Source organism: Setaria italica, chromosome V, assembly GCF_000263155.2.
Source record: "Setaria italica strain Yugu1 chromosome V, Setaria_italica_v2.0, whole genome shotgun sequence".
Taxonomy (NCBI): Eukaryota; Viridiplantae; Streptophyta; class Magnoliopsida; order Poales; family Poaceae; genus Setaria; species Setaria italica.
Genome location: NC_028454.1, coordinates 9,762,063 through 9,789,717, shown reverse-complemented (window position 1 = coordinate 9,789,717; position 27,655 = coordinate 9,762,063). Strand labels below are relative to the sequence as shown.

General features: G+C 46.4%; 1 protein-coding gene and 1 long non-coding RNA gene across 2 annotated transcripts; one reads left to right on the top strand and one right to left on the bottom strand.

The window, feature by feature from the left end:
- Window positions 1–18,788: 18,788 nt before the first annotated feature.
- On the bottom strand, window positions 18,789–20,425 carry LOC111257416. Its single transcript, XR_002677932.1, has 5 exons — window positions 19,884–20,425; window positions 19,554–19,788; window positions 19,297–19,453; window positions 19,099–19,173; window positions 18,789–18,996 (listed from the first exon to the last, which is right to left on the bottom strand). It is a non-coding gene; the product is annotated as an uncharacterized LOC111257416 (long non-coding RNA).
- Window positions 20,426–20,509: 84 nt separating this feature from the next.
- LOC111257435 lies at window positions 20,510–23,429 on the top strand. The gene is made up of 7 exons (XM_022827214.1): window positions 20,510–20,679; window positions 21,662–21,784; window positions 22,040–22,468; window positions 22,563–22,669; window positions 22,751–22,846; window positions 22,927–23,009; window positions 23,109–23,429. The coding sequence occupies exons 2-6, from the start codon at window positions 21,662–21,664 to the stop codon at window positions 22,967–22,969; spliced, it is 798 nt and encodes a 265-aa protein (XP_022682949.1). The 5' UTR covers window positions 20,510–20,679; the 3' UTR covers window positions 22,970–23,009; window positions 23,109–23,429.
- Window positions 23,430–27,655: the final 4,226 nt, after the last annotated feature.

Here is a 27,655-nt window from a genome sequence, read left to right as displayed (position 1 = left end):
TCTGATCGGAAAAAATCAAGATTTCAAAGTCGACAAGTTCGAGTTCGACTACACGTCGAATTCGACTTCGCCCCGGACTACTCCAACCATCCGCTCAGGGGTCGGGTGCACACGACCCCAGGACTCAGGGTCGGGCGAGGCGGAGTTCCACCCTCAAGGGGCCGGGCGCATCCGACCCCAGGACTCAGGGTCGGGCGAGGTGGAGTTTCACACACAAAGGGTCGGGCTCAGCCGACCCCAGAGCTCAGGGTCGGATTCGCTTCGGACTCGTCGATCCCAGTCAGCATCCAAGTCGGTTCCGACTTCAAAGCGGTTCCCGCACGGACTCCGTAACGCAACCAAAGTCCACCAAGGTTTTCTTGCTCGAACCCGAGTCAAACTCGGGCACGACGAAGACGTCGACTCCAACTCGTCCTGTTCACCAGAGATACCATTATCCGGTCCAGCCCAAGGATTGGTAATAATTTCAACATCACAAGGCAGATTCGTCCACTGGCCGGGATTGCGACCACCTTTTCTCGACCGTGACTACGACTCGCGCCTCGTCGCCCATATAGACAACCTACCATATCAAGAAGGCATTCCACTCAACCGCAAGGAAAGTTACACAGAGATTGCAACATCAAGCTCCGGAAGCTACTACCCGGACAGGGAGATACTTGTTATTACTCAGAATAACAACCCGGGTACTAGCCAGAACAGAACCCCCAGGCGATTAGCACAAATCGACAACATCTCCGAAGACGAGTGTACAGCTGACGCCCCTCACGGTGAAACCTCCGAGCAGTGCAACCAAAGAAGGGCGCGCAATGCTACTCGAGCCGAGCGACGACAGTCGATGGCTACAAATATTCCTATCACAAATCTTGAAAGGGCTTTCAACGCAGTCCAGGCTCAGGAGCACAATACTCCACTCGCGGCTATCGCCTCAATCAACCTTTTATCAACATTGATGCCTCAGGATAAGGATAACGCAGCCATAGCTCAACTCGTGCAGCGCGGCAACGGACTGATCGCACAACTCGCGGAGCAAGCTTACAAGCTACTCGACAAAGAATCACCAATCCCATCTGTTCCTCGAATCACATCTCATCAAGAAGGTAGCAGGGGAGCTGCAGACAAAAACACACCACCCCACGAATTGATGATGCAGTCAACCAACCTCGGCAACACAGCCAAGGTCCAAGCAAGCATAAAGCTCCTACTCGATATAAGGATGTTGGTGAGGTCAGCTGCACCAACTCGGTTAAAAGCATCTGCCCTACTCGAAAGATCCGTGAAATGTCCAACTTCAGTGATCTGTGAGAAATTCTCAATAGTCGGCGCGAACGAGAAGTCGATAGCTACAACCATTTTCCTGCTTTCACAAACCGGGTAATGAAAATAAAATTACCCGATAAGTTCAAGCCAACTGGAATCACCGAGTCTGACGGCAAGCAAGACCCAATCCAATGGCTACGCTGTTACTCTCTAGCCGTCCAAGCAGCTGGGGGCAATAACGACACCAAAGTCATCCATTTCCCCATATGTATGGAACCCGCACCATTGACCTGGCTCGAGTCACTCAAACCCAAGTCCATTGATTCTTGGGCAGACTTGACAAAGGCTTTCACCAACAACTTTGCCGGCTCCATGGCTAGACCAGGCAACAAGATCGACTTAAGACAAATTAAGCAAAAAGAAGGCGAGACTCTACGCAACTATCTGCGATGGTTCTTCGAAAAGAAGGCTACCATAGTTGACATCTCCAAAACAGACGTCATTGAGTGCCTCCAAAATGGAATCTACGATCGACGAACATACCAAGACTTCGGTCGCCGATGACTAGCCGATGTCAAAGAACTCAAAATCATGGTGGAACAGTGGGCTGATGAAGAAGACAAAGAGCGAGAACGGTTCGGCTCTCACCATAACCGCGGACACGATAACAACCACAACAATGACCCAGATAGAGCTCGGCATAACGATGCTCGGAACACCTATTCGAGTAACCACAATCGCAAAAGGAAGCCCGACAACACCGTTGCTGCCATGACCAACTCCGCAAAAAAGGGGCACCGCAGAAACGACGAAGGGCCAACCTTTACTGAGCTACTCAAAAAGCAGTGCCCATGGCATCCGACTAGCAAGCACTCGGCGATAGACTGCTACAGCATGCGCCGGGTCATGCAAGACTTACCCGCACCACCACCTCCTGAAGAGTACACCAAGAACAGAGATAAGGGTAAAAATAAAGCCCGCAATGACGAAGATGAGGAATGCGACTTCCAAACAGCTTCAAAAACCGTCAACGTCATTTTCGGCGGTATACCGGGCAATGCATCCAAGCGAGCCAACAAACTCGTACTCAGGGAGATCATGGCCATCGAGCCAACGGACCCCACACCGTTAAAATGGTCATAAGTTCCAATTTCTTTCAGCAGAAAAGATCAATGGACAAAATTTTCAGAACCAGGCCGTTTCCCACTAGTCCTGGATCCAGTTGTGGCAGGATCAAAGCTAACCAAAGTACTCATCGACGGCGGAAGCGGCCTCAACGTTATCTTCGCCAAGACATTAAGGAAAATGTGCTTCGATGTTACTGAAATGCTTACCCCAATGGATTCACCTTTCTACGGCATCATGCCCGGAAACGTGGCTATACCACTAGGACAAGTTGTCCTTCCGGTCACCTTCGGAACTAAGGAACATTACCGCACCGAGTACATCAGATTCGAGGTCGCCGACTTCGAGACATCTTATCATGCTATACTCGGACGGCCAGCACTCGCCAAGTTCATGGCCATACCACATTATGTCTACCTAGTACTCAAAATGCCAAGCCTAAAGGGAGAGCTCACGCTCTGAGAAGATCTACGAAGATCCTATGAATGCGACACCGAAGCCATGGAAATTGCTGCGACTACTCAATCTCCTAGTCCCATGCAACAAGTCTTCACAGCTTCAAAGAAGCTCCATCCAACCGAACTAGAGATCCCGGATAACATCGATGGCCCGCTGGAACTCCAAATCAGAAGGCAGGCTAAGTACTGGCCTTTGGGCACTCTCCACGAGATGAGGAATCGTACCCAGAGTAGCACCTACAACATTTATCGTCAGCTACCGGCTACGACTACAATAAAAAAGACTACAGAGACATACCTGGAATCGTCGCTTGTTTGGCTTTTTCAACTACGGCCAGTGATCCGCCAGAAGATGATGATAGGGTAGCACTTCCCGAGCCCGATGCAGCAGCAGGAACATCCACCGAGCGAATTACGTCTTGAATCATCGACATAGTAGCTCCACGACGACCGGTGTCAACCTCGGGTACCTCTTCAACAGTCAAGTCCTCCAAAGGAACAGATATTGTCGTCGAGGCATCCGGCACTACCCCTGTCTCTACAGGGATAGTCTCCTCTGCATCTCTGCACCATAAAGCGTCACTACATGTTTTCAAGACAACCCAACAGCGTCATTCAAACAGACGAAAGCTCACCGGGTTGAACGTGGCGGCAGTCGCACATGCTTTTTCTCGGCGACAGGTGGCCGAGTACTAGGCGCCGCGGGAGTAACCACCGGCACTGTCTTCTCGCCAAGACCTACAAAACCGAAGTCAAGACTATAGTACTACTTAAACGAATACAATCGGAAGGGACAACGCTTACCGCTGGCGATCACATTGGACAGCAAGGTACCAGTAGCAAGTACTGGCGACACCTCCTTCGCTGTACCCGCTACTCTAGCAGGCAGCCCCAGGACCGCTTGGTCAGCAATGAGTGGCATGGCAGCCGATGGAGTTGGCGCGGTTACCTCGGCGGCTACCCCAGTTTCTGTTGATGGCACCCTGTCCGGCACCATGTCAACATCCACATCACCGACTTTTGGGTCGGTCACGGCCATTTCTCCAAAAATAGCTTCATCTCCACCAAGCGCCGTATCTACAGCCTTTACGGACAAAGAGAAAATTTGTCGCATCAGTAACAAGTTCAAATCCATCAGTAACAGACAAGTTCACAACTACATACCTTGGTACCCCGAGACTTCTCAGGGGTTGAAGCAGACTTAGCTGCAGACATCTTGCGGACTACTCTGCGTCTCTTAACAGGAGGAGAAGGCTCGTCCTCCGACTCCTCGACGACAGCTTCTGACTGCGCCAAGTAGCCGGCAAGAACTTGAGACTACAAACAAACAAGTCGGTAGCAGCGACATATCACATAAATCAAAAAAGAACAAGTCAGGAGCAAAAGACATACCACTTCTGGCTCATACCAGGCATCATACTGACGAAGGGCTGCAGGGATTACTGGTACTCCCTGATAGTTCCTAAAGAACTTAGCCAGCAGCGCCTCAACGCCATCATCGGATATGTCCTCATCAGACATACGCGATTGATCCTTCAGGCCTGTGTAATCACTTCCCGAGTAAGCACACTTTTGAAGTGGCTGGACCCTTCTCTTCAGGAAGTTGGCTGCCACGTTGATGCCAGTCAAACCGAGTACTTTCAACTCGGTGATTTGCTTCATCAGGTGATCGAGCTCAGGGGTGTCCTTGGGCTCGCTCACCCAGTTCTTCGCATGCTTGGGCACGTGACCAGTCACCACAGGCAAGCGAGGTTCGTGGTTCCCGATGTAGAACCACCTTTTCTTCCACTCCCCATGGGAGTCGGTCAGATTATACTCAATATACACGCCCGAGTTCTTGAGTTAGAACCTGGCGCCTCCAAAGACTTCCGTCCGTTGGGCACTCGGCTGAGGCTTACAACGGAATAGCTTCCTAAACAACTCGAGGCTTGGAGGTACTCCCAGATAAACTTCGCAAAGGTGTACAAAAATAGACATGTGCAGTACACCATTGGGATTCAAGTAGACGAGCTGAAGATTGTAGTACTCGAGAATACCTCTGAAGAAGTCGGAGGTGGGCACCGCCAAACCCCTTTCCACAAAATGCGCGAGCATCACCGTCTCGCCTGGATGTTCCTCAAACTGCCATGCATTGGGAAACACGGGGCGCCACTCAAGAATCTCCTTCGGCTGAAGGAGATTTGCATCGACTAACGCCTGGACCGCTTCCTCCTTCATCACCGAGTGTTGCCAGGTTGCCCCAGGTGGCGGCGGCGGCGCAGTTTGGTTCGTCGGCCCCACCTTCGGCGCCGGCAGCACCAACTGCTTCCCCTTCTTGGTTTTCACCTTGCCCGTCGCCAGAATCTTGCCCTAGATCTTCTCGGGTTTCTTGCCCATCTTCTTGGTGCACATTCGACGGACTCAACCTCAAGATTAAAAGGGGCTCACACTCGGATCTTTCTCAAAAGGCGGCAATAGCGGCGGCGGTGGCGGCACTGGCGGCAGCGAAACGCAGAGCGGAGGCACATAGGAGGCAAAAAAAGAGATCTGATTACCGTACGGCGTAAGAACAACCGAAAGGGGGCCTTCCAGTTTTATCTCCGCCAGCTCCGGTTTCCACGCGTCAGTTGCGCAACGGACAGATTAACTGCGTATTAATCGCCTTAAACATCCAACGACTACTCTATCCAACGGACTGTTGACCACTTCAACGACAAAGATCGCCTAAGTGCTCGGGGGCTGCGGGTACCGTACCTGTTGATCAGTTTTTTCTTTTCCCAAGATCTCCAAGGGTAAAATGGACAAAAGCTGGTTTGACCCTAAGCCTGACTCTTCAACTCAACCTAAGGCTCGGGGGCTACTCCATATGGAGTGCGATTGACATCGCAGTACCATATAAAATTACTCGGGACGTAAAAGGAAGCAGAAAGAGTACCTTCCAGTCACGCGACAGTACTCGAGCACTTCAGTCTGCAACCTCTACGACTAAGCTACTCGGATAGTGCCCGCAGTGCCCAAGACTGTGGCGCACGACTACAAAGTACTCGGGGGCTTGTCGGGCATACACCCCAGGTCCCCGAGTAAGCCTTCGACGGCCCACCAAGGGACGTACTCGGATAAGATCAGAACAAGGATGGGCGTATCCTACTCGGACTAGCCTTGTATGTTTATGAAAAACTACTCGGGCCATTACCAAGTAGAACTCTGTAATAGTACCCGACTAGGACTGAGACTTGTAACCCTGCCCTCCCGTGTATATAAGGCTGGACAGGGACCCGAACAGACAGACACATCTCAACATAACTCAATACAAACCAACACGCAGGACGTAGGGTATTACGCGATCTAGCGGCCTGAACCTGTCTAAATCGTGTTCCTTGCATCACCATTGATTCCTTGATTCTCGACGACCCTTACCGCACAAAAGACCACCTAGGGTACCCCTTAGGCGGGTTGCCGGTAAACACCGACACCTCCCCTTAGGCGGCATTGATGAATGCGTGGTCAAGGTGGATGAGGGTGGGTTCATTCTGCCGGTTGGTCCAGGTGTAGAGGCGGTCCTGGAGGGGGAGCTCTTGGAGAAGCGCTGTGTCAACGGTCTCGTTGACGCGTTTTGCAGCAGCTGCATCGAAGTTGTCATTGTTCCGGTCTTCAGGGTCGCAGGTGAGGTTGAAATCCCCGAAGAGGATCCATGGACGACCAGCTTGAGCTTCTGCTGTGGCGACCATTTCTGTGAGGAAGGCGGCGTAGAGCTCGTGCACACAGGGGGCGTAGACGTAGGTGACCAGTATCTTGGTCTCGTCCACCAAGGTGGCCAGCTCTATGGTGAGGAAGAACACCCTGATGGTGGAGCTAATGAGGTGCAAGCGTTGCGAGTCCCAGGCGGTCAAGATGCCACTGGCCACCCAACTATCGGCTTGAACACGAATTCCCTGAACCCTTGCGGGAGGAAGGAGCTGGTCGTGAAGGAGGAGATGGCGTTGAGCTTTGTCTCCTAGAGCGCAACAACATCGAGCATCCGCACCATGAGATTGTTCTTGACGTCAACGCATTTGCCATCACGGCCCAGCCCTTGCACGTTCCAGCTGCAGAGCTGGATAGGTCTACCTAAGACGTGTGACATGGCCAGGCCGCAACGTCAGGGCGAGAGAAGGAAGAGGGGGAGGTGGAGCAAGCGGTAATGACGTTCACCAAGATTACAAGCCAAAACGTTCACAACGTGCACAAATACAACATCAAAATACCCCATCTAGGCCTAAGATGTTCAGGAGCAGGGACACCCCCGCCGACGGGTGGATAAAAGTCGATCAAGTAGAGCCGCTGCACAAAAGGTGGCTCAGCGCGGTGCAAGAGGTCGCCGTCATGCAGCATCAGGTGACCGTGGTGGACTCCGGATCCCTGGACACGGAGATGGCCTCCACGTCCGTGTCATCAAGCTGGCACCCCCAAGCTAGGATCTTGAGCTGGAGTGAGGAGAGAGGCGCCAAAGCCTTGGACGTTGCGGGGGCCGCTTCACCAAGCTTGCGAGCCTTGAGGGCCTCCGCCATGTCAGCCACCTTGACAAATTCCGCGGCCTCCCTGTCACGGATGTAGGAGTTGTAGCGTGATGCCTTGGGTGGGGGGAGCGCTGGCGCTTGGTGCGCGCCGCGCCCAGCCCCACATTCTGCATGGAGGGCGTGACATCGTGCATGGGTGTGCTGTCCGTAAAAAGAAAAAGCCATGATCATGTGCTCATGCTGCTCTACCATCAGCATTGATCTCATACGTTTAGTTAGGTTCACAATAATTTCAAATAGTGGAAGATGAGTAGAATAATTTCTTTTGGAAGATGTATAGGAATATGCGGTGTGGTGGCTGTTCCGTCTAGTTCAACTGCAAGTCTGCAAAGGGGTGGCAATGACCTACAGGCCCCTTCAGTCAGCGAGATAAGGAGAAAGGAGCCAGAGGCGCACTTGCTGCGTGGGCGCCAACTGCTGGCTAGCGGCATCCCAAGCTCAGACAAACACTGAGAACAGGAAAGAGAAAGAAAACAGGCTCAGCCCAAATGAAAGGAAAAGTAAGCCAAAAAAGGGCCGTGGCCCATGTGCGTAAAACAATAAGCACATGCACGCAAAAACAATAAACACATGTACACGCCAGATGCATTTTGTTTTTTTTTCTTTTTTTATTTGAAGTCAGATCATACAACTACTACATCTTATTGTTGTGGTCCCTCTTCATCGCCACGTTCTTCCCATTGAGTCATCCATGCCGTCTCAATTGTGCTACTGCGGCTGCGCCGCCCGCGTCGGCGTCAATGCGCCCAGAGAGGAGAAGCTGGATGCGCTGTTGCTGGACCTCGAGAAGGGACAACGACTACCCATTCCGCCGCTGCCGGATGCCGTGACAGAGACCGCCAAGGCAGCGCACAGTAGGTCCTGCGCGAGGATCGCGATGTGTTTTTATCTAGGTAAGTTGATCGATCCCCAAACGATGTGAAGGATGAAGTTTCCAGCATGTATCTTTAGTCTGCATAAGGCGAAACACTTGTTGAATATTTGTTGTTTCGAACATTTTGTCTGTTTTTTTTCAGGGATTATTGGCCTTGCTGTGGCTCTTTTTGGCCGATTTGTGAGACCCATGGTTTTAAACCCACAACGGCTAGAAAACGGGCGCAGAAAAGAGCCTCAAAACGGGTTTGTTTTTTCCCAAAGTGTCCAATAATGGCATAATTTGCTACTTTGTGGTACTAACATACATCTTATTCCTGTGAAGCCAGTTTTAATGCACAATTTCATTGTACTGTTACCTAGACTGCAAATTTGATAACTGTACCTGCTAGATTTGATGGGACGAAACGCCTCTCTCATTTCATGAAACTCCATCCTCTCTCTCCTTATAAAGACCATGCCAAGTCAGCAAAATTGCTGATGTGGTATAGAAATTATTGCTGATGAAACTCTCTATGAAATTACCACTAAAACTGGCCTTAGAGAATCAACACCGAAAAGATTGGGAATCGGCTAGTTATTATATATTAGACATTAAATTTTGGAAATGAACCAAAAAGCTAAGGATAAATAAATGGGATAAAAAACAAGCAGAGGAAGCTGACAAGATAAGTAAATGGGATAAAAAAACAAGCAGAGGAAGCTGAAAAGAACAAGCAACAAAATGGGATGTTTCATAATCCCATTCGACTTGAATAGTGTAAATTTGCTTGAAATTTAAGTAGTTACCAAGCCTTTAGACTTGCACTTACTTTTGTGTGACTAAACACCATTGGAATTTTTACTAGTTACACATTAATTTCACTTGTATTTCAAGTTTTTCCATACCAAGATTTAATGACTACAGTTTCAAAATTTGGTTTTAGTTTTGGTATCTTTTCCTCAACTGTACTTAACAAGCTTGCTTGAATATAAATCTTCCACGATTTGCTACCACAATTTCTACAATTTTGATTGAGATTGAAAAAATAAAAAAATAAAAAGAAAAGATTGAAAAATCATGAACAAAAAGTTATATCTACATATGGATAGTTAAAATAGAACTTGACTATTAGTTCCCCGGCAACGTTACCAGAAAAGCTTGTTGATGGCTGTTAGCACGCCAATTTGTGAATCGCAAGCCTACGGATCAGTTGTAGCTCTTCCCTTAGAGTATTCCTCCAAGGTTTATCAATCCGAGGAACTTATAGCACAAGATCTATTTCAACTAACATTGTTAGTATTAACTTGGTGTTTAGGAAAGATTCAGATCCAATCTACTAAGCATATACAGACAGATAATAGATAGAACAAAGGTAACCAATTTAGAGCAACCTAGATTATGCATATGTTGTAATTCTGAGCATGAATAGAAAAGCAACATATATATGATCTTAGTAAAAAGCATCTTTAAATCTACACCTTCGGTCCGGATTTCGAAACCCCCACCTTACACAAGAAAGATCATGTCACGATCACCTCTATGAGCGCAAGCAGGTTAAGGGCATGATCATAAGGACATGTCATACTCATCGGTAGATCAGGTATGCAAATCTGGTCACCACGACCACAAGAACACCCTAGGCAATCTATCATCGATTTATAGATTGAAAAGCAAGCAAACCCGATAATGCATAAAACCATCAAAGGAGATATTTAGATCGCTAAGAACATGAACACATCTATTACTTCACCATGAATAATTGTGCATCACAAGATCACCACCGGGATCCTACCTTGATCTTGATGACTTCTAGCTCTAGAACTCTAGCGTGATCTTCCTCGCAGGGTGATCACGCCGGCAGAGGTTCGCTTACGCTAACCCCCGACAACTGCACGGCCCTCGGTTCTTCGGAGAGGTGTCCCTCAAGCTCCTGCTTCTCTACTGCTTCACGTCGAGTACGTCATCTTGGATATGGGGCTCGGTGGATTTTTTAGGGTATTTATAGTCCAGAGAGCGCATGACAAAAATTGGAAGGCGAGGGGGTGAAGGAAACCCCCAAGCCGATCGGCCTGGGCCTTCCTTTTGGCCCCTCACATCCTACTTCATCTCTAAGTCTCCTCTGGTGCTCTGGAATTTTCTTTTCACTTGCATGTAGGCCTGGCACGTTGGTACCTTCAGAATGAGATTGATCTTCAATGACTTTCCAAATCTCCGTTTGATTTTCTTTGATTCCTCTTTGATCCCGAGCTGATCCTTACCATATCTTCATAAACTTAGCCCCTAAGTAACTTCGGAGGATTGCTTGCCAAAGATGGGCACCAGAGAGCACCAGACGGTGCTGGCCGATCGGCCTGGGCTCCTCTAGGCCGATCAGCCTAGCCCCTTCCTGGGCCCTTTGACCTTCATCTTCGTCTAGTTCCATGCTCGTTCAATGCTTTATCCAAAAATATTTCAGTGCTTTATCCAAAAATACGCTTTTAAGCCCAATTTCCTGCAAAAACACAACATCCTCCAAAATACGTTGCATATGTGAAAATGACCGGTTTATTAGGTGTAATCAATAGTTTATGTATTCAATTCATGTCATTATTAAATATAAATAGGGGTAAAAGTGTGTCAATAGTGAGCGTCAACACCGCCCAGCCACGCAGTGATACAAGGCTTCAAGACAAACAGCAAGACCAACGCCCCGACCTTAATGCTAATCGCCCCCTCAACGCGACTCTCGCCTCAAACCGCTGGCGACCACTGCGCACCGCCCGCCTTTATAGACTAGGCACCTATCAACCTGCTAACAAATCTAATCCAAATAACTAGCTAATCATATCTGCTAACAAACTAACTCTAATCTTATTGCTGCTGAACTGGTGGCTCTGTCATGAATACGTGAGCTCAAGCTCAAGAATGATCCATTTATATGCATAGTTCGTAGGGATCCTCTCCGTCTTCTTATTACATTTCTCTGTAATGAGATCCCCAATTGCTGGTCTACGCCATGAGATCCGAGAGCTAGGAAGGTCTCATGATAGTTTTTCAGCTTCTGTTGTTAAGAGGGAAGCAAACTTAGTAGCTCATAGCTATCAGAAGATGCCTTCCATTGTAAATCCTGAATGCATCTAGATCAGCTATACTCCAGACTGGTTGAAAGAGGTAGATGTACATGATTATAATTCCATCTGTGATTAATAATGCTCTTGTGATTTACCCTAAAAAAATAATTGTGGGCTTCCTCCGACAAAACTTTTAATTACACAACTAAGAAGCAAAGAGAAAAGGATACAATTGAACCTTATCAACTATGCATGTTGCAAACATTGATGCATCACACAGTACAAACTAGAAAGTAGTTGCATGACTGCATCTAAATTCCAAGAAAACAACAGGCAAAATAAGCAGGGATTGATCATAATTGCTGGATTAATCAATGGTTTGAGCCCATGCAATTACTTTTCATGATACACATTGACGAAACACTTATCTTCAACTGAAAAGTAATTCTGATGATAGGAGATAGTTTGAACCTTCCTTGTCAGCTTAGCCTTTTTAGGTTGCTCCATTCGTTTTAAAATATAAGATATTATTTGGGAGGATATAAGATATATGGATGGCAGTATTTTGGAAGCAAATTCCCAGTCATGGCAGATTGCACCACTAAATTTGGTCACTTAATTTTAGCAAATAAAATGCTAATTAACCAGTACATTGAGAGCTTGACTGATGAAAATCCGACAACAGAAGCTCCAGTTAATATCTTCTCCAATGACCCACCGAGCAGGCCAGTAATTGGTGACTTACCCACTGACAGTGGACCTACTATCACTATTGCTAACCAAATTGGTGTAGATGTCCCTGACAATGCAGTTTCTCCAAATACTTCATTAGAAGACTAAGCTGCAACCTTTAGAGCCTTGGCAGAGAAGTGCACAGTAGTCATGCCATCAATGCGCACAAGGCTCACAGACAACATTGTCTATCCCAAAGAGTTCACAGATGGCACTGTAAGATGTTCAGTAGCTGTGTACACTCATCCTTAAAGGTCTGCACTTGCAGAACCCAGTTCTTACACTGAAGAAGTATAATATGACCTGTGGAAACAAGCTATGGATATGGACTTCGGAGTATGCTGCTCTTCCGAAGAATCAAACTTGGACACTTGTACCTCCCAAGAAAGATGTAAATCTCATCGACAGTAAATGGGTTTAAATTCAAGAGAAGAGCAGATGGATCTGTTGATTGATACAAGGCTAGGTTGGTGGAAAAGAGATGCAAACAGAGTTTCGATATTGACTACTTTGAGTCTTTGACACCTATAGCCCAGTAGTTAAGCCAACAACTGTCAGGGTGATTATTTGTATTACTGTCTCAAGAGGCTGGAAATGGAGGCAAATTGACATACAAAATGCTTTTCTTCAAGAAGAGGTTTACATGCGCCAACTATCTGTTTATGAAAGCTCTGATGTTCCCAATTACATAGGTAAGTTGAAAAAAAAGCACTTTATGGACTGAAGCAAGCACCACATGCTTGGGCTTCTCGATTGACATAGAAACTTTGAGAGTTGGGGTTTCTTGCCCTCTCAGGCTGATGCTTCCTTGCTCATACTTAACAGGGATCTCACGGTGTACATGATGATTTATATCAATGACATCATCATTGTGAGTTGCTCATCAATTGTTACTGACAGATTGGTGAAGTGATGACAATGGATTTTGCAGTCAGGATGTGGGTGAACTTGAGTATTTTCTAGGCACCGAGGTCAATCCTGGCAAGCAAAATCTTATACTATCTCAAAGATTTACTGAACAGAGCAAAAAAAAAAATGGAAAATCGGGGACCCATCTCAACTCCAGTGGAAACTACTGAGAAGCCTCTGTCAGGAGAAGCACAGTTTCAGTATAGGAGCATTGTCGGAGGTTTACAATACCTGACAATTACCGTCTCTCTTCTGTGATCAATTGAGTCTGTCAGCATATTCAGACCCTGACTGACAAGCATTGAGAAGCAGTTAGAGCAAATACTTAGCTATGTGAAGGGAACAATAATCAATTAAGGGCTGATGTTTGTGAAGTCTGAAATAAAGTGTAACCAACAAAAAAGCTAGGCACACATGTTGTGTGCCAAACTTTATCAAGATCTTCCAAATCGCAAATCAAGTCATATATCTTATATCAAAGGATGATAGCTCACCGCACATCCCACGCAGTGCTGTGGCTTCCACGGTGGCAGGTTATCAGGCAGAGAAGCTGCATCTCAACTGCCGATGTGAGATTAACGTTTTATACTAAAATTAGCCTCCAAACCGTGTGTAACGTGCAGCGTAGACCTGGGCCGGCCAAGTAGCTGGCTTTGGCTCCCTCAGCAGACCAGAAGTTAACGGGCTGGGCTCGTCATTGCGTTAGTCTAGAAAGAAAAATGGGCCTCGCCCGTTCTATGTCGACACATGGGCCTTGCCCGCTCAACAGAAAAATGGCCTACAAAGAGTTCGCGCTTGGCAAGCAGCCACAACTATAATGCAAACGTCCTATTTGCCTCCCTGAACCATCAGCCTAGTCTGCGTTTCCACCCTTCACTCGAAAATTGTCCGTTCTGCACCCTTGATCTCTCAAAACCGGACATGTGACCACCCAGGCAAAAATCCAACCCGGTTTCATCTGACGTGGCGCCAGGTCACCATCCTATGTGGCAACCAGCCCATATGCAGCTACTGTCGTCTTCTTCCACCTCTCCCTATCTCTTTCTCTGAGCTCCAACAGGGACCGCCACAAGTTGGGGCTCTCCTCAGGCCTCGAGTTTCCGGGCGGGAGCGCCGCCGGAGGGGTCTTGGTGCCGGCAGCCACATCGGCTTCACGTCCATGTTCACCGAATACGCTGCGTCCATGCCGTGGTTGGAGCTCGGGCTCTCGCACGACGGCCACATTGTCGTGCTTCCCGCGCGCGCGCAGTCAATCAGCCAGTTCTACCACCAGGTAGGGGCGCGCTCATCGAGCTCGTTCATCGATGCATCCTCGAGGACATGGATTACATGGAGGACCCTCTCTCATGGTGCCCAATCAATTGAAGTCAACGGCTTCGATTGGCTCGACAAATGCCGTTTGATTCGATTCCCAAATCTGCAGCCGTGCTTATGCTCAAGTTCGACCATTCACCCATTCTCGTGAGGCATGCATCCCTTCAGGCTCCGGCGTCTAGGGACGGCCATCCTACGGGCGAGCGGTAGGTGCGACAACGGCTCCATAGCGGGCAAGCAGCTTCTGGCCACAAACAAAATCGGTCTACTCTGATCATCAGAGTCTGATGCGATGCGTGCAGATCATTGACAGAAGATAATTCAAATCATCTAATTTTGAAGTCCACGACAACAGCCGGCTCGCTGTATAAACGCGCTCTGGAAGACGAAGGTCTCTTTTGACTGCTCCCTGTGTTGTCCCTGAACTTGCTTGTGATTCGAAGCATCTTGCAAGCTCAGCATTCATGGACGAACAAATTCCAATGCCACAGTTTCTTCTTGTAAAAATCCAGAGAAACCAATTAGTCACCTTCGAGGAGCACTTCAACCGGCAGCACGTACAGGTACAGCGCGAGCGCATCCACCTCTCCCGCGGACGACGACGGCGGCGGACGAGGTTCGGATCTCGAGCGGCCGCATGCGGGATCACGCGGTTGCCGCCCGCCGCCGCGGCCACCGGGCTCTGCCGGCAGCCGGAACCGCGAAGGGCGGGATCCTTGGAATGCGCCAGACGCGGTGATGGAAGTGAAGCCGCTCGAGACCGAGATGGTCGTCCCGCGCGATGCCATGTAGGAGGACGCCAACTGCCATGCACTTGGGCTGCAGCGCTTGTCGGCGGACTCCCCGCCGTCGACGATGGCCAGGTACGAGGGGCTGGAAGAGGACTGGAGGAGGATTGCGTGGGGCATGGCGAGGACTGAGGACTGAGAGAGATAGGTGTTGACGAAGATTTCAGAGTTTGCTAAAAAAAAAGATTTCATAGGCTGACATGTGGGACCCACCGAACCAGATGCCAGCTAGGTGTAGTGTGGCGCCACGTCGGACAAAACCGTTGTTGTTTTGGGCTTGGGTGGTCCGATGCATGGTTTCGCGAGATCGGGTGAAAACACGAACTCAACCAATGGTTCAGAGAGGCAAATATGACTTTTTCCCAACTACAAATACATGTGTGGGGAGACCTTTCCCCATCATTAGTTGGACCTTGGGTTTGGAAAGAGTTTTGTTGGGTCATACATGGGCCAAAAAATTATTGAAACACGTTACTCGTAGACATTGACAACCGACAGCAGCATAGCGTGCAGAAGTAGAATCTGGACGGCACATAGGGTGGACGAACTCTGCACGCCTCGAATCCTTGAAGACTGTGTATGCAGTGCAGCACATTCACCCTCGTCACTCGACCTGATGATGCTCGACATGTGTGAGAAAGTTCATCTCAGACTTAGCATCACTGTTCTGGAAAGAGAAGCATAGTCGATAACTTCCACTGTAGAGCATCTAGTGCCATCGGTTGTAGTGGAAGAAACTGAGAAATGCCTCAGTCGGCTGGATCACAAAATTCTTCTGAAAAGATTTTCCCTTTATCTGCTCCTTAGCTTTCCGACGTGACAAATTAATTAACAACATATGTAGCTCACCTTCCTTTTTATAAAAGATGCAACTGCCACCGTCTCTTCAGTGTCATCCTCTCCCTGCACCAAAGGATTTACTTCATGTGCTTGGTTCTTGGAGGATGGACGGCATTGATTTCAGATATGTCGAAATGTGTTCCAACAGGAGAGCGCTTCGTGTTCCAACAGGAAAGTGCATTTGCTGAATAATGCTGACAGAATTTACTGAACCTTGCATCCACTGAAAACCAAAAGGAGAAAAATGAAGTGAAGAATCTCTTTGTTACCTGAATTTTCTTAGGCCCTGAAGAAAAAGCTACGGTTTGCTCACACACATGCATGCATTTTGTTCCTGATAGACCGGGATAGTGCCGGCCTTTTTCACATGCAGTGAGCTGCATTCCCCTGTGACTGCGAGCTCATTTTCATCGAAGGAATACTCATATATCTGAACCGAACAACGAATACGGTACGGAGACACCCTGACACACCGAGCAGCAGCATGGATGTACGGACTCGGCAAGTTCTTTCCGTCCATGCAATGCAGCACGTTCTCGACCTGATGATCAGCAATGCAGCTGTCTGCAGCAGCGTCTCTCATCATCAGTCGATCAGACAGTCGCAACCAGTTGCTTCATTCCAGTCCATGGGCGCCGGACGAAGCTGATCAACCATCCATCCACGTGCCGCGCGGCCCCCACGCCGCCACGCGGATTGGCGGGTAGCGAGCACGAAAAAGTGCCTGTAGTTCTGTACTCGATCGGAGGCCGTTCCATGGGTGTTTCGTCGAACAGTTGGGGGGCGATCACGTGTGCGCCCTGTGGTACAGAAACGGGCTGCAAAGGCCATTGACTAGTACTTGAGAATTCTAGTACGATGTATAGCAGGAGGGATCACCGTTCTGCAAAAGTTCAGATGGGGCATGGCATGATGATTGGGCAATGGTTATGCAGTCCATCAGTTGCTTCAGGTCTTACAACAATGCAGCAAGCCTCCACATCCACGATAACCGCCGATCCGAGAACATTGAGGAGTTGGAGCACTTACAGTCATAGAAACATGACCACGGCCAAATTACCAACTCTGGACAGAGGTCCGGGGTTGAGCAACCTAGTGAGGATCACGGTGAGAGCCTGAGGCTCCAGCGAAGCACCACAGGCCACTCTCATCAGCAGACCGTCTGTAAAACCACCTCCACACTTGGACTGGCCCCCTCAAACACACATGAGTTCCTGTGTTTCCAGAGTTCCCAGGCTACGAAAATAATCAAGGTATGACCCTTCCTCCATTCCTTGGAACTCCCTTTATAGCATTGTAACACCAACTAGAGAAACACGTGACAGAAGGTGAAGGTGCAATAGCGATCAGCCCCAGCCTTTGGAGAATTTCCATCCAAACCTGCCTGGAGAACACATAGGAGATGAGAATATGCTCGATTGTTTCATTGCCCTTATCACAAAGAGGACAAGCATCTGGGTGTGGTAGTCTGCGCTTAGCAAGACGATCAGCTGTCCAGCATCTATTGTTAACAGCAAGCCAAATGAGAAACTTGCAGCATAATGGGGCCCAACTTTTCCAGATGACCTTCCGGGGTGCAAGTCTGATGGTTCCAGTGAAATAGGCATTGTATGTAGACTTACATGTCTATGTTCCTGACTTTGAAAGTTGCCGAAGGTATTGATCAGGGACCTGAAAAACGTCCAGTATTGTAGGTTGCTTGAGTTTATAATCAGGATTCATTTTTTAGATTGCCTTGTCCAGTATTGTAGGTCCATGCTCTCTCCTCCCATTTTCATTGGAAGGTTGAATATACTGGTGCTAGTTGATCCAAAACAATCCCCAAGATATCACAAGTAGAGATAGAGGATGATTTTTGAGAAATGCATTCAGCAGGCCCTCATGTAATCTGCATCGCAGAAAATTGTCGTAACACTATATGTGAATACATATCAACAAACCTCATGCAACGAAATCCAATGTACAATTCTTTAAACTTTTACATTAACCCCTCTAACAGTCATTCAAGCAGCCAGCGGCCAGGTAAAAGGAAAACAGTTGACATAATCTACCAAGTTCTCGGATTGGTATTAATCAACACTGAAGGAAATTCACTCCGCACACCTTTGAGTCATAAATAAGAAGGAACAGTGCAAAACTTGAGTCAGAGCAACTAACATCGAATAGAGAACTTCAATGGTTCAACCCCATTTATAGATGTTTTCTGGAACAAGGTAAACTATGAATGCCTATTTATTATCAGTATTCAAGCAGAATATGTTCACACCAGATTTTATCAGATGCTTCAGAAGTTTTACTGCTATCTCATGCCTTCCTTTCTGTGAGACATTATGAACCTTACTTCCAACCTGTGTGCTGAAAGCACTGAGCTGCATTAATGACACTAGTTTTTCGCACTAATGACACTAGTTTTTTGAAAAGTACAGTATATGAAATCAGTACTTGCCAACTCCCTAATCCAGTTTATTGCATAGTACAGTGAATGGCACACTACTTTTTTCAGCCTTCCTGACAAGTTTTCATATTTAGCTCCATCCAAGTGCTGTCAGTGCGACATATTATAATATTTTTTTTGTTTAATTGTTAAACAACATCTCAAAAAATGGATGTGGAATATGTATTGTAAGAGTGAAAGTGAAGAGATCTGTGAACAACCTTAAGGCAAACATGTAAAAGAATTAGTTAATACTGCTATTATTAAATTCTTGGTTTGATATAGAGGTTATGCAAATATTTGGTATCTTGGAAATATGTTGCAAACTAACTTATGAACTAAATAATGTGTTTTGCCACCAGAAACTATTTGATTGTAACAGCATGATAGTTAGGAACTCCACGCCCAAGAAAAAAAGAACTACTAGAACAAAATAGATAACAATATAGTCTCAACATTGTAAAAAGGAATCTAGAGAACCTCGGCAGAGACTAGGTGGAAAGGACAGACAAGTAGTGCATTTATTCCGTCAAGTGATCCTTCACTTCCTAAACATTCAATCTTGGTACAACATGAGAAGAATGTAAGCTCAGCATTTCTGCATTTAAGACATGTAAATACAGAGTTGTTGCACTGCACTAACTATAGTTAAAAGTGAAGATTTGGATGGAAGGATCTGTAAGCTGGATTGAAATCTGCAATAAGCGAAGACAATATCAATAAATTTAGCTAGTACAGGTACTTCAAAACTAACTAGCTACCAAATAATGACCATTTCAACAGCTAAGAGCTCTTACTTGTGTGTGAGACTAGAGGCATAATATTTACACATGTTGGGGACACCTTTACATCCAAGTTCATCCATAATTCTTCTGTAACCAACCAAGGCATAAAAAATTATGCTTTCCCTTACTTATTCGAAATATTGACATCCTAAGTTTTAACGAAATGTAAGAGTCTACAATACAAAATAACTACGAAACCATTTAGCTAACCTTCTACGATCACACAGATATTTTTCTGGTAGTCCACTTTTGTCTAGATCAGCAAGAAAAGTGTGCTGAACTCTATCTTGCATGAGTGCAGCCAGCAGAAAATACTAGGAACAAACATTATCATTTCTCCAAAATTGACACCAGACTTGAAACACATCTGAGATGATGAAACAATTCACAGCAGCATTGACATCAGCGTCAGTGATAGTTGAAACTATCCTCAAAGGCCCAATTATCCTGAATGTGAAACAACTTACATTCTTAAACTGTAGGCCTCATCTCAGTGCATCAACCATTACCCCATCATTCACCAATGCCCTCCCTTTCAGCTTCTATAACAAACTTGAGATACTCCCTGAAATGCAGTATAATCCTCCCAGCATTGACTGCCTGACTGCCATTGTCCAGATGGATGCACAAGAACCTGAGCAAATGCAGCATCTAGTCTGGAGCAATTGTCCAGATGGATGCACCATATCGCACAGTCACCACCTTGAAATGTTCCAGAAGAGCATAAATCGATTTCTCAGCCTACAAAGTTCCCTGAAAGCCAAGCGAAAAAAAGATTTGAAGAAACTATGTCATACCTGCTCCTGCAACTCCTCATTGAGGTTAAGATCCAACATGTGGAGGGGCGGCGACCACCACTCAGTCCTCCTGCAGGAACTTCTCCAGCACAGTGAGCAGGCGGTAGACTGCTGCGGGGAGGCCACTGCGGAGCTGCAGGGAGGAGCAGCCGGCGCAGGAGGGCCTGGAGCTGCCTCACCCCCTCCGCCACGCCCGCCGCCGCTCGGCCAAGCCCCTCCTCTGGCCGCACGCTGTCGTGCATCGAAGCTCCTGAGGAAGGGATGCCGTGCCAGCCGCCATCTCCGCGCGCCAGCCGGGTCACCGACGCCGCCCTCTGCCGCGCCGCCACCTCTTTGTTGGGGAGAATGTTTGGGCTGGGCCCACCCGACTAACCTAACCTAGAGTAAAAGTGTGGAAGTGGCTGACTGGTGGGACCGAAGAACTGCCGCACCCCACCAGTCAGACAGCCGCGGCCGAAGCCGCAAGCGGTCGCCGCCTCGCCGGGCCGTCGGGCACGGGCGCCACGACGGCAAGTCGTCACGCCACCCGCGAGAGAGAAAAAACTGACATGTGGGCCCACCCACCCTCAGCGCGCTGGCTTCAGCCGAAAATTTGAACCATCCCCGCTGCTTTCGAATCCACAAGGCCAATCGCCTCTATTCGGCTATTCCCCATTCCCCACGCTCTCCTCCCCCCACCGTCTCGCCAATTCGTCCCGGGCTCTCCGACTCAGCGTGGCGGCGGCCGCGCCATCTCTCCGACGACCTCGCCGCCTCCCCGAGGACCTCACCGAGCCGGTCCTCCTCGTCGCTGCAGGTAATGCTCCGAGCTTTGATCCTAGCGGAGTTTCCGGGAAATTTTGTCGCGCGCGGGTGGGCTCGCGCGGGCGGCGCTGTGCGATGATCACCTAGCGGATGGTGTGGGGCTTGCGGGTGGCACAGCGTGTGGTAGCGCGACGTGCAGCGGATCAGGGTGCCATGGGAGTAGTGATCAAGTAGAGGCGGGGTGCGCGGGCGTGGGGTGAGCACTCGCATTTGGGGGGGCGCCGCGAGCACGGAGGCAATCATCCGCGGTGCGCGTCCGGCCAAGCTCGGGCAAGTCGAGGAGGCTGTCAAGTGCACTCGTCGGCGTCCTCGACTCGCCCCTACTCGGGCTGGACGGGCGTCGCGGATGATCGTCGGGTCAATGACTTGCGGTGGGGCGGTGGTGCAGCCACCACTCGCCGCGCGACGGCGTGACTGGCGTGCAGCCGAGCGTGCTTGCTGGGGCACACGCGCTGAAGCGGCACGATGTGTCGCTGGTTGCGGTCATTGGTTGGGCAGCGCCATTTCGTCTGGAAGGGCGAAGTCGCGCGGTGTGGCGAGTCGCTGTGTTGCTGTCCTGGGAATTGATTGGCGGCCTTTTTTCGCTGCGCTGATCAGATTAGTTGCTGATTGCTTGCAATGGTTGTAGCCCTGGGGTCCTGGCGTAGCATATTGTGATTGTGAACGTGAAGGGGTGACGCCAGCACAGTGGAGGGGCTACGGAGGTGTTTAATTGGATGTGGAGAAGCTATGATGAATTTTTTTTATTTGAGAACAGCCGGATTTCCTTCATTAACCATGAGTAGGAATACAATCAGCATCTAGGACACCCTGTAGAGCTGGTGGAGTTATAAGCCACTCCTCCACCGGCTGTTACAGGACACCAATTTAGCACACTCATGAGCAAATCTATTACAAATTCTACTAGTAAAAACTGATGAATTGATCTTAATCAGTGCTTGCATTCTCTGAAAATGTGATTGAATTTGCTTCAGATGGAGCGGATGGGGAAGGTGCTGAAAGACTGGCAGGGGATCCTGTTTCAGGACTTCTTCAGCCTTGGGACGATCACCACAAAGAACTACGAGACTGACGAGAGGCAAAGGCCAGCTGAGGAAGTAAGTGCTTCTGTCTCTGTACTTGACAAGTTCAGGGTATTTTACTGATGAAATGAATATTGTTCAATGAGTATTCATTTGTAGATAGAAATGGGTTAATTAAACGTGGTTATTCATTTTGTTCTGAATGAATTTTACTCAGAACAAATCCTGCTAAGAGATTAGGAATTATTTGTTTTTCATACACGAGAATGAGTTCAGATATACGAATCAATTTTAATTTGAGATAGGAATGTTTATTTGAATAAATTGCAGCGTGCAACTTTGGAGGCAAACCGGTTCTCTGGATACCAGAAAATCATACTTGCTGGACTGGGTACCATGTTCTGGGGAACTGCAACCAATGTCATTGCCCATCTTGAGAAGAAACTTGTTTCTGCAGAGAACCTTGCTGATTGGGTCCATTACAGTTTGGCTCATTGGGTGCGCAACAGTTTCATCTATGGTGCATTTGCTCTTGTCTTGATGTCGCTGGGACTATGTGCTTCTACATTCCCAAGCTCTTCACCATTAGCGGCTGGGATGGCTGGACTGGGAGGCTGGCAGGCCTTTGTTTTCACATTAGGCACGTTTCATATGGCTTCACTGAAGTACTACTCTAATACTGAGGAATGTTTCTACTCATTCTTGGGGGCATTTGCTGTTATCACAGTTTACTGGGGTTTCGCCGCGCAAGATCCTCTGGTTAGAGTTTGCTTGCATTATATTATTTAAATAGAGTAACTGCATATAGCTACATTATTGAAAATTTGTACTGATATGATACACGACATTTCAGCTCCTCCATATTGTTGTGAAGTCAATCCTGTGGGTGATCAGTCTGCCATTCTTTGTTGTCTTCTTCGTTCTTTATTACCTTCTCCACTTAATAATGTGGTTTCTAAGGTTAGTAACTGTGATTATATTTATTATATACTAACTTGACATGATAGATGTATAATAAATTTGTGTGGATTATGAGTGCAGGGAGATTCTTAAGTTCAGTACAGCTGTGAAGCAGTGTCCTTGTAGTTGTTGGAGCTCGTTGGTGAATGCACTTTCTGCGCTGTTTCATTTAGCCAGGTAGGAAGTGCAAATGCTTTTTACATTTTTTTCTTCCTTGGTCTGTTTGTGGGGTTCACTGTATTTGCCATGATTCTCAGAGGATATCAACCTCCTGGACAAGGGCAGCAGGCCCAACCATAATCAACCTTTCACATCTTTCTGAACAACGCATCAACCATAGGTATAATCCTTTTTTTTTCTAAATGATGTCACAATATCGATTTTTTCATCCTTTTTCCATCAATATCGATCTGTACTAATTACTTCTTTTCTTGTACAGGATACAGCTGGTCATAAGCTTCCGTTGAGATCATGTTGCAAGCTTACTGTGGGGGATGCTGCAGTGCGTTGCAGAGTAGGTGATGTAGGTAGGAGTCGTCCTAATCGGCTCAACACAAAAAACAGAATAAGCTGATCGTGTTAGAACACCAGCTTTGTGTTCTTCTTTTTTCCTCACATGGTGCGAGTCTCAGTTTGACATGGTCATGTTGAGTTGTCAGTAGTGATAGCGCCCATGCATTACATCATTGTTTTGCCACGCTTGCAAGACTCGCAAATGTTTTGACTTCCATGTTCTCTGATTAGCTCTATCTCATTTTCATCTGTGTTCTTACACTGCTCATACTACAGCAAGTACTCCATGTTTTTTGTGCTGTCCTGTGTTGTGAAACATATGTATGACAGGTGATGGTTGTTCTTTCCCAAGACATTTTTCTTTGACTTATCACCAATTCCCATGATCATAGGTAAATTGGCTAAATAGGTGTGAGTTCGATCCTCACTTCATGTTTTATAAATGGGCTTGATTATTTACCAAACCAAATACCAGCAACTTACAAAAGTGAGACCGAAATTTTCCATACAGAAAACATTGGTTGTTCCATAACTCTAAGCAGATTAGGACAAGCTGAGAGCAAAGAAAGGTAATCACAATATGCAAGCTTTAAGTTCGGTGCACAAATTGCCTTCCAGTTTGAGAATATCTTCTTAAGCTTTTTAATTGTTGGTCCATACAGAAGGTCAACCTCTTCTTTAGATTTCTCTCTTAAGTACAAGAAAATAAGGAACAATATCTGCTTCTTCTACAAGCACAAACATATGAAACAAATGCCCATCAAATCAAACTAGGGTGAATTTGCATAATATTCAGCCTGGGTGACTTTGTACGCAGCACTACACTCAAGGTGGTGAAATTATTGGTGGACGTATCTATCTACGCTCCCCATCAGAAAACAAAAGATTATTGACACATATGCAGCAAGAATACCCAGAAGAATGAAAAATAATTCTTCTACACCATGGGTGGCCACGTATCTTCTCATTAAGTCGATCAAATATACCCACAGTAAGACAATCAATCCCTGCAAATTAAACCAGATATAAGTTTCGGTGAGAATTTTGCTTTACACCGGATAAAAGTTATAGTGACAAGCAAAGCGTGAGTTGATGAACTATCTGAACCACAGGAAAAAAAATCATATAGGATTATAGGAAACAAAGGAAATTGAATAAGACGATCAATCCATGCAAACTATATGTGAGTGCTAAAGTTTTAGTATGCATTTTGCTTTGTATCAACCTCAACCAAAAAAGTTATAGAAGCAACCAAAATATGACTCAATGGAATATATTAAGCGCAGGAAAAAAATCATATCAGACTACAGGAAAACACAATATTTTATTGGCACATCCATCTAATGTGGATAAATTGTAGAACAAGAAGATTTTTTTTTCAAAACCATTGTTGGATGCAATTTAAAAAAATGCTAAATCCAATTTCAAAATGCAGCAACCACAACATATGCAAGAAATATGTCAAATGGTGGTGTATCTGTTATACAGTTTAGGACTATAACAAATAATTGTCATAGGTAAATCGGCTAAAAAGATGAGTTCGATCTTCACTTCATGGACTGGATTGATTACCAAACCAAATAACAACAACTTGCAAGAGTGAGACCAACATTTTCCTGCCTCAGATTCAAGCAAACATCGATTGTTCCATAACTATAAGCAGATTAGGACAAGCTGAGAGCAAAGAAAGGTAATCACAATATGCAAGCTTTAAGTTCGGTGCACAAATTGCCTTCCAGTTTTACAATATCTTCTTAAACCCTTTTCTTTTGTCCCATAGAGAAGGTCAACCCCCTCTTCAGTTCTCTCTCAAAGTATAAGAAAGAAGGGACAGTATCTGTTTCCTCTACAAGCACAAAAATAGGAAACAAAGGCCCATCAAATCAAACTAGGGTGAACTTGCATAGTACTTGGCCTGCGAAATTTTGTATGGTGGTGGAATTGTTGTCGGGACACATTTATCTATGCTCCCCACCAAAATACAAAGGAACATAGACACAGCTACAACGAGAATACCCAGAGGATATAAAGTGAAAACTAATTCTTCTAGACTACGGGTGGCCACGTATCTTGCAAATTAAACCAGGCATAACTTTCAGTAAGAATTTTGCTTTTATAGCAGCCAAAATAGTTATATAGACAAGCAAAAAATGAGTTGATGAACTACTATCTGAACCACAGGTAAAATCATATAGTACTATAGGAAAACACAGGATTTTGAAGAAGACGATTAATCCCTGCAAATCATGAGTGCAAAAATTTTAGTATGCATATTTTGCTTTGTATTAACCAATTTTTTTTTGAGGGGAATCGGCAGGTGAGGCCCCTACCCCTATTTTATATATAAAAAAAATATGTATTAATCAAAAAGTTAGAGGTACAATCAAAATAAGACTCAGTGGACTGTCTGAGGCACACAGGAAAAATCATATAAGACTATAGGAAAACACAGTAATTTTATTGGCATATGCATCTACTCCCTCCATGCAAAAAAGAGGCCAAATATGACTAATAAATAGGGGTAGGAAAGATCATTTCACATCTTTATTGATCCGTCCTAGAATTTCTAGGATGACTTGTATTTTGGGAACATAGGGAGTAATGTGGATATAAATTGTAGAGCACAAAGAGTTTTTTTTTTTCAAAACTGACGCTTCGTTTAAAAGAACAATGCGGGGAGATTCAGATAGTTTGTGGTTTACACTAGGACGTACTCCTCCGTTTCAAATTATAGGTCGTTTTGCCGCTTCTAGGTTCATAGATGTTTGTATGTACGTAAACATATTGTATTTCTAGATGCATATAAATATCTATACACCTAGAAAAATCAAAACGACTTAAATTTGGGACGGAGAGAGTTTACACACTATTGAAGCAAATAGGCAACACATGATATTAGCGTTTATCCCCTCTCCTTCAGATCTCATAGAAAAGATCTAGGAAACTTTCCTCAGTGCCTCTGCAGTGACTCAATTATTTTTTTTTAGAAAAATATCTTCTTTTCATAAGCGTCGAACTAGGCATGAACTGTTAAAATCAGTACACATAATACTACGCTATCTCAAACAATTTTTCAAAGGTGCCCATCACTGAAACACGGGAAATTAAAAATCTCACACGCTACTCATCCTTACTATTAATCTTTTTTCACAACTATGTTTTCCTCTGTTCAAACTGTAGCATCATTGCACATGTTCAGATCGATGAGATTCGATCAGCTCATCGGCTTCCATGAGATCGGGGGTTGTGATCGACGTACGTACCCGGAACACACACTTGATCGCCGTCGAGGCGGCCTTCTCAATCTCCAGTTCCTGGGCATCCAGCAGGGCAGCCCTGGTGGCCTCCGTCATGTCATCGGCCGGCGCCGCCGCCGTCATCGTTTGCGCCACGGTGTAGTCCTGGCCACGTCCCTTCTCGAGGTCAAGCCACGGCGCCTCCAGCTCCTCCCTGGGGACCTCGCCAGCGCCGCGAGCGCAGCCGCACGCGCCGCGATGCATGGCTGGTTCGATCGGGAGCGAGGGCGACGGCGGTGAAGATTGATAGGCCGTTTGGAGCCAGTCCGTGTTACGCGGATTCTTTTTTTAATGTATTGTTGGAAGGTTTTCTTCTTCTTCGTTTTCTTTTACTTGGGTGTATTCGTGGGCGCGTTCGAGTAGGAATTCTAGTGGGCTAAGAGCACTGCATGTTAGCGGTTGTAGGTCATCTCATGCAGTGTCACGTAAAATTTTTAATGATGTGAAGAAGAGAGAGCGAGGAGAGAGGAAGATATTGTTGTTTCGTGAAACATCACCTCGTAAGCTAAATTGTAGGACTACGAGACAACTCAACAATTATTGTACGAGTTATTGTTGCCATGCAACTCATAATAGTTCTTTTTTCATATGCACAAATTAAGGAATTATATAGCTCTATCAGACAACTTATAAGATAACACATTGAACGGATCACCCGTTGAGTCGTATTAAAATTACGTGTCAATATATGAGATCACCTATTATATGACATCGTCAATGTACTTTTGCCCTGAGAACTCTTGTCCGGTTGTCCCATTACAATTTAAAGGACAGGCCATTAGGAATTTCTTTGGCGGGTTGCCTACCAATCAGTGTTTCTCTTTGGAAAATAGTCCATTTAAGCCTCTCTCGGTGAAATCTAATTTTTTTTACCTCATAATTCGAAAAATTTCAATTTTTTTTTGCGAATAACAATTTCAAAAGTTGAGGTGTCGATAAATCTTTTTTTATTATTAGATAGAGGTGAAAACTGAACTTTATCGATAGTTGTGGGCCAAATGAGCGCATTGGCCCTTATTTGATGGGTCTCGTGTATGGATTCGTTGACGCAAAACTTCACGTACTAACGTACGAAAGGTTCGGGAGATTTGCTTCACTCTGGTGCAGATCTTAGGGGATCAGCGTGCGTGGTGTACACGGGCGTGTTAGTCAGTTTGACCATTCAACTGACAAGGTG

What these genes read in the sequence shown, in the direction of transcription:
- LOC111257435 (XM_022827214.1), top strand. Translation starts at nt 21,662, where the DNA reads ATGGAGCGGATGGGGAAGGTGCTGAAAGACTGGCAGGGGATCCTGTTT. An exon ending in TCGCCGCGCAAGATCCTCTG is followed by an intron (nt 22,469 to 22,562) that starts GTTAGAGTTTGC and finishes ACGACATTTCAG; the next exon opens with CTCCTCCATATTGTTGTGAA. An exon ending in TTAATAATGTGGTTTCTAAG is followed by an intron (nt 22,670 to 22,750) that starts GTTAGTAACTGT and finishes TTATGAGTGCAG; the next exon opens with GGAGATTCTTAAGTTCAGTA.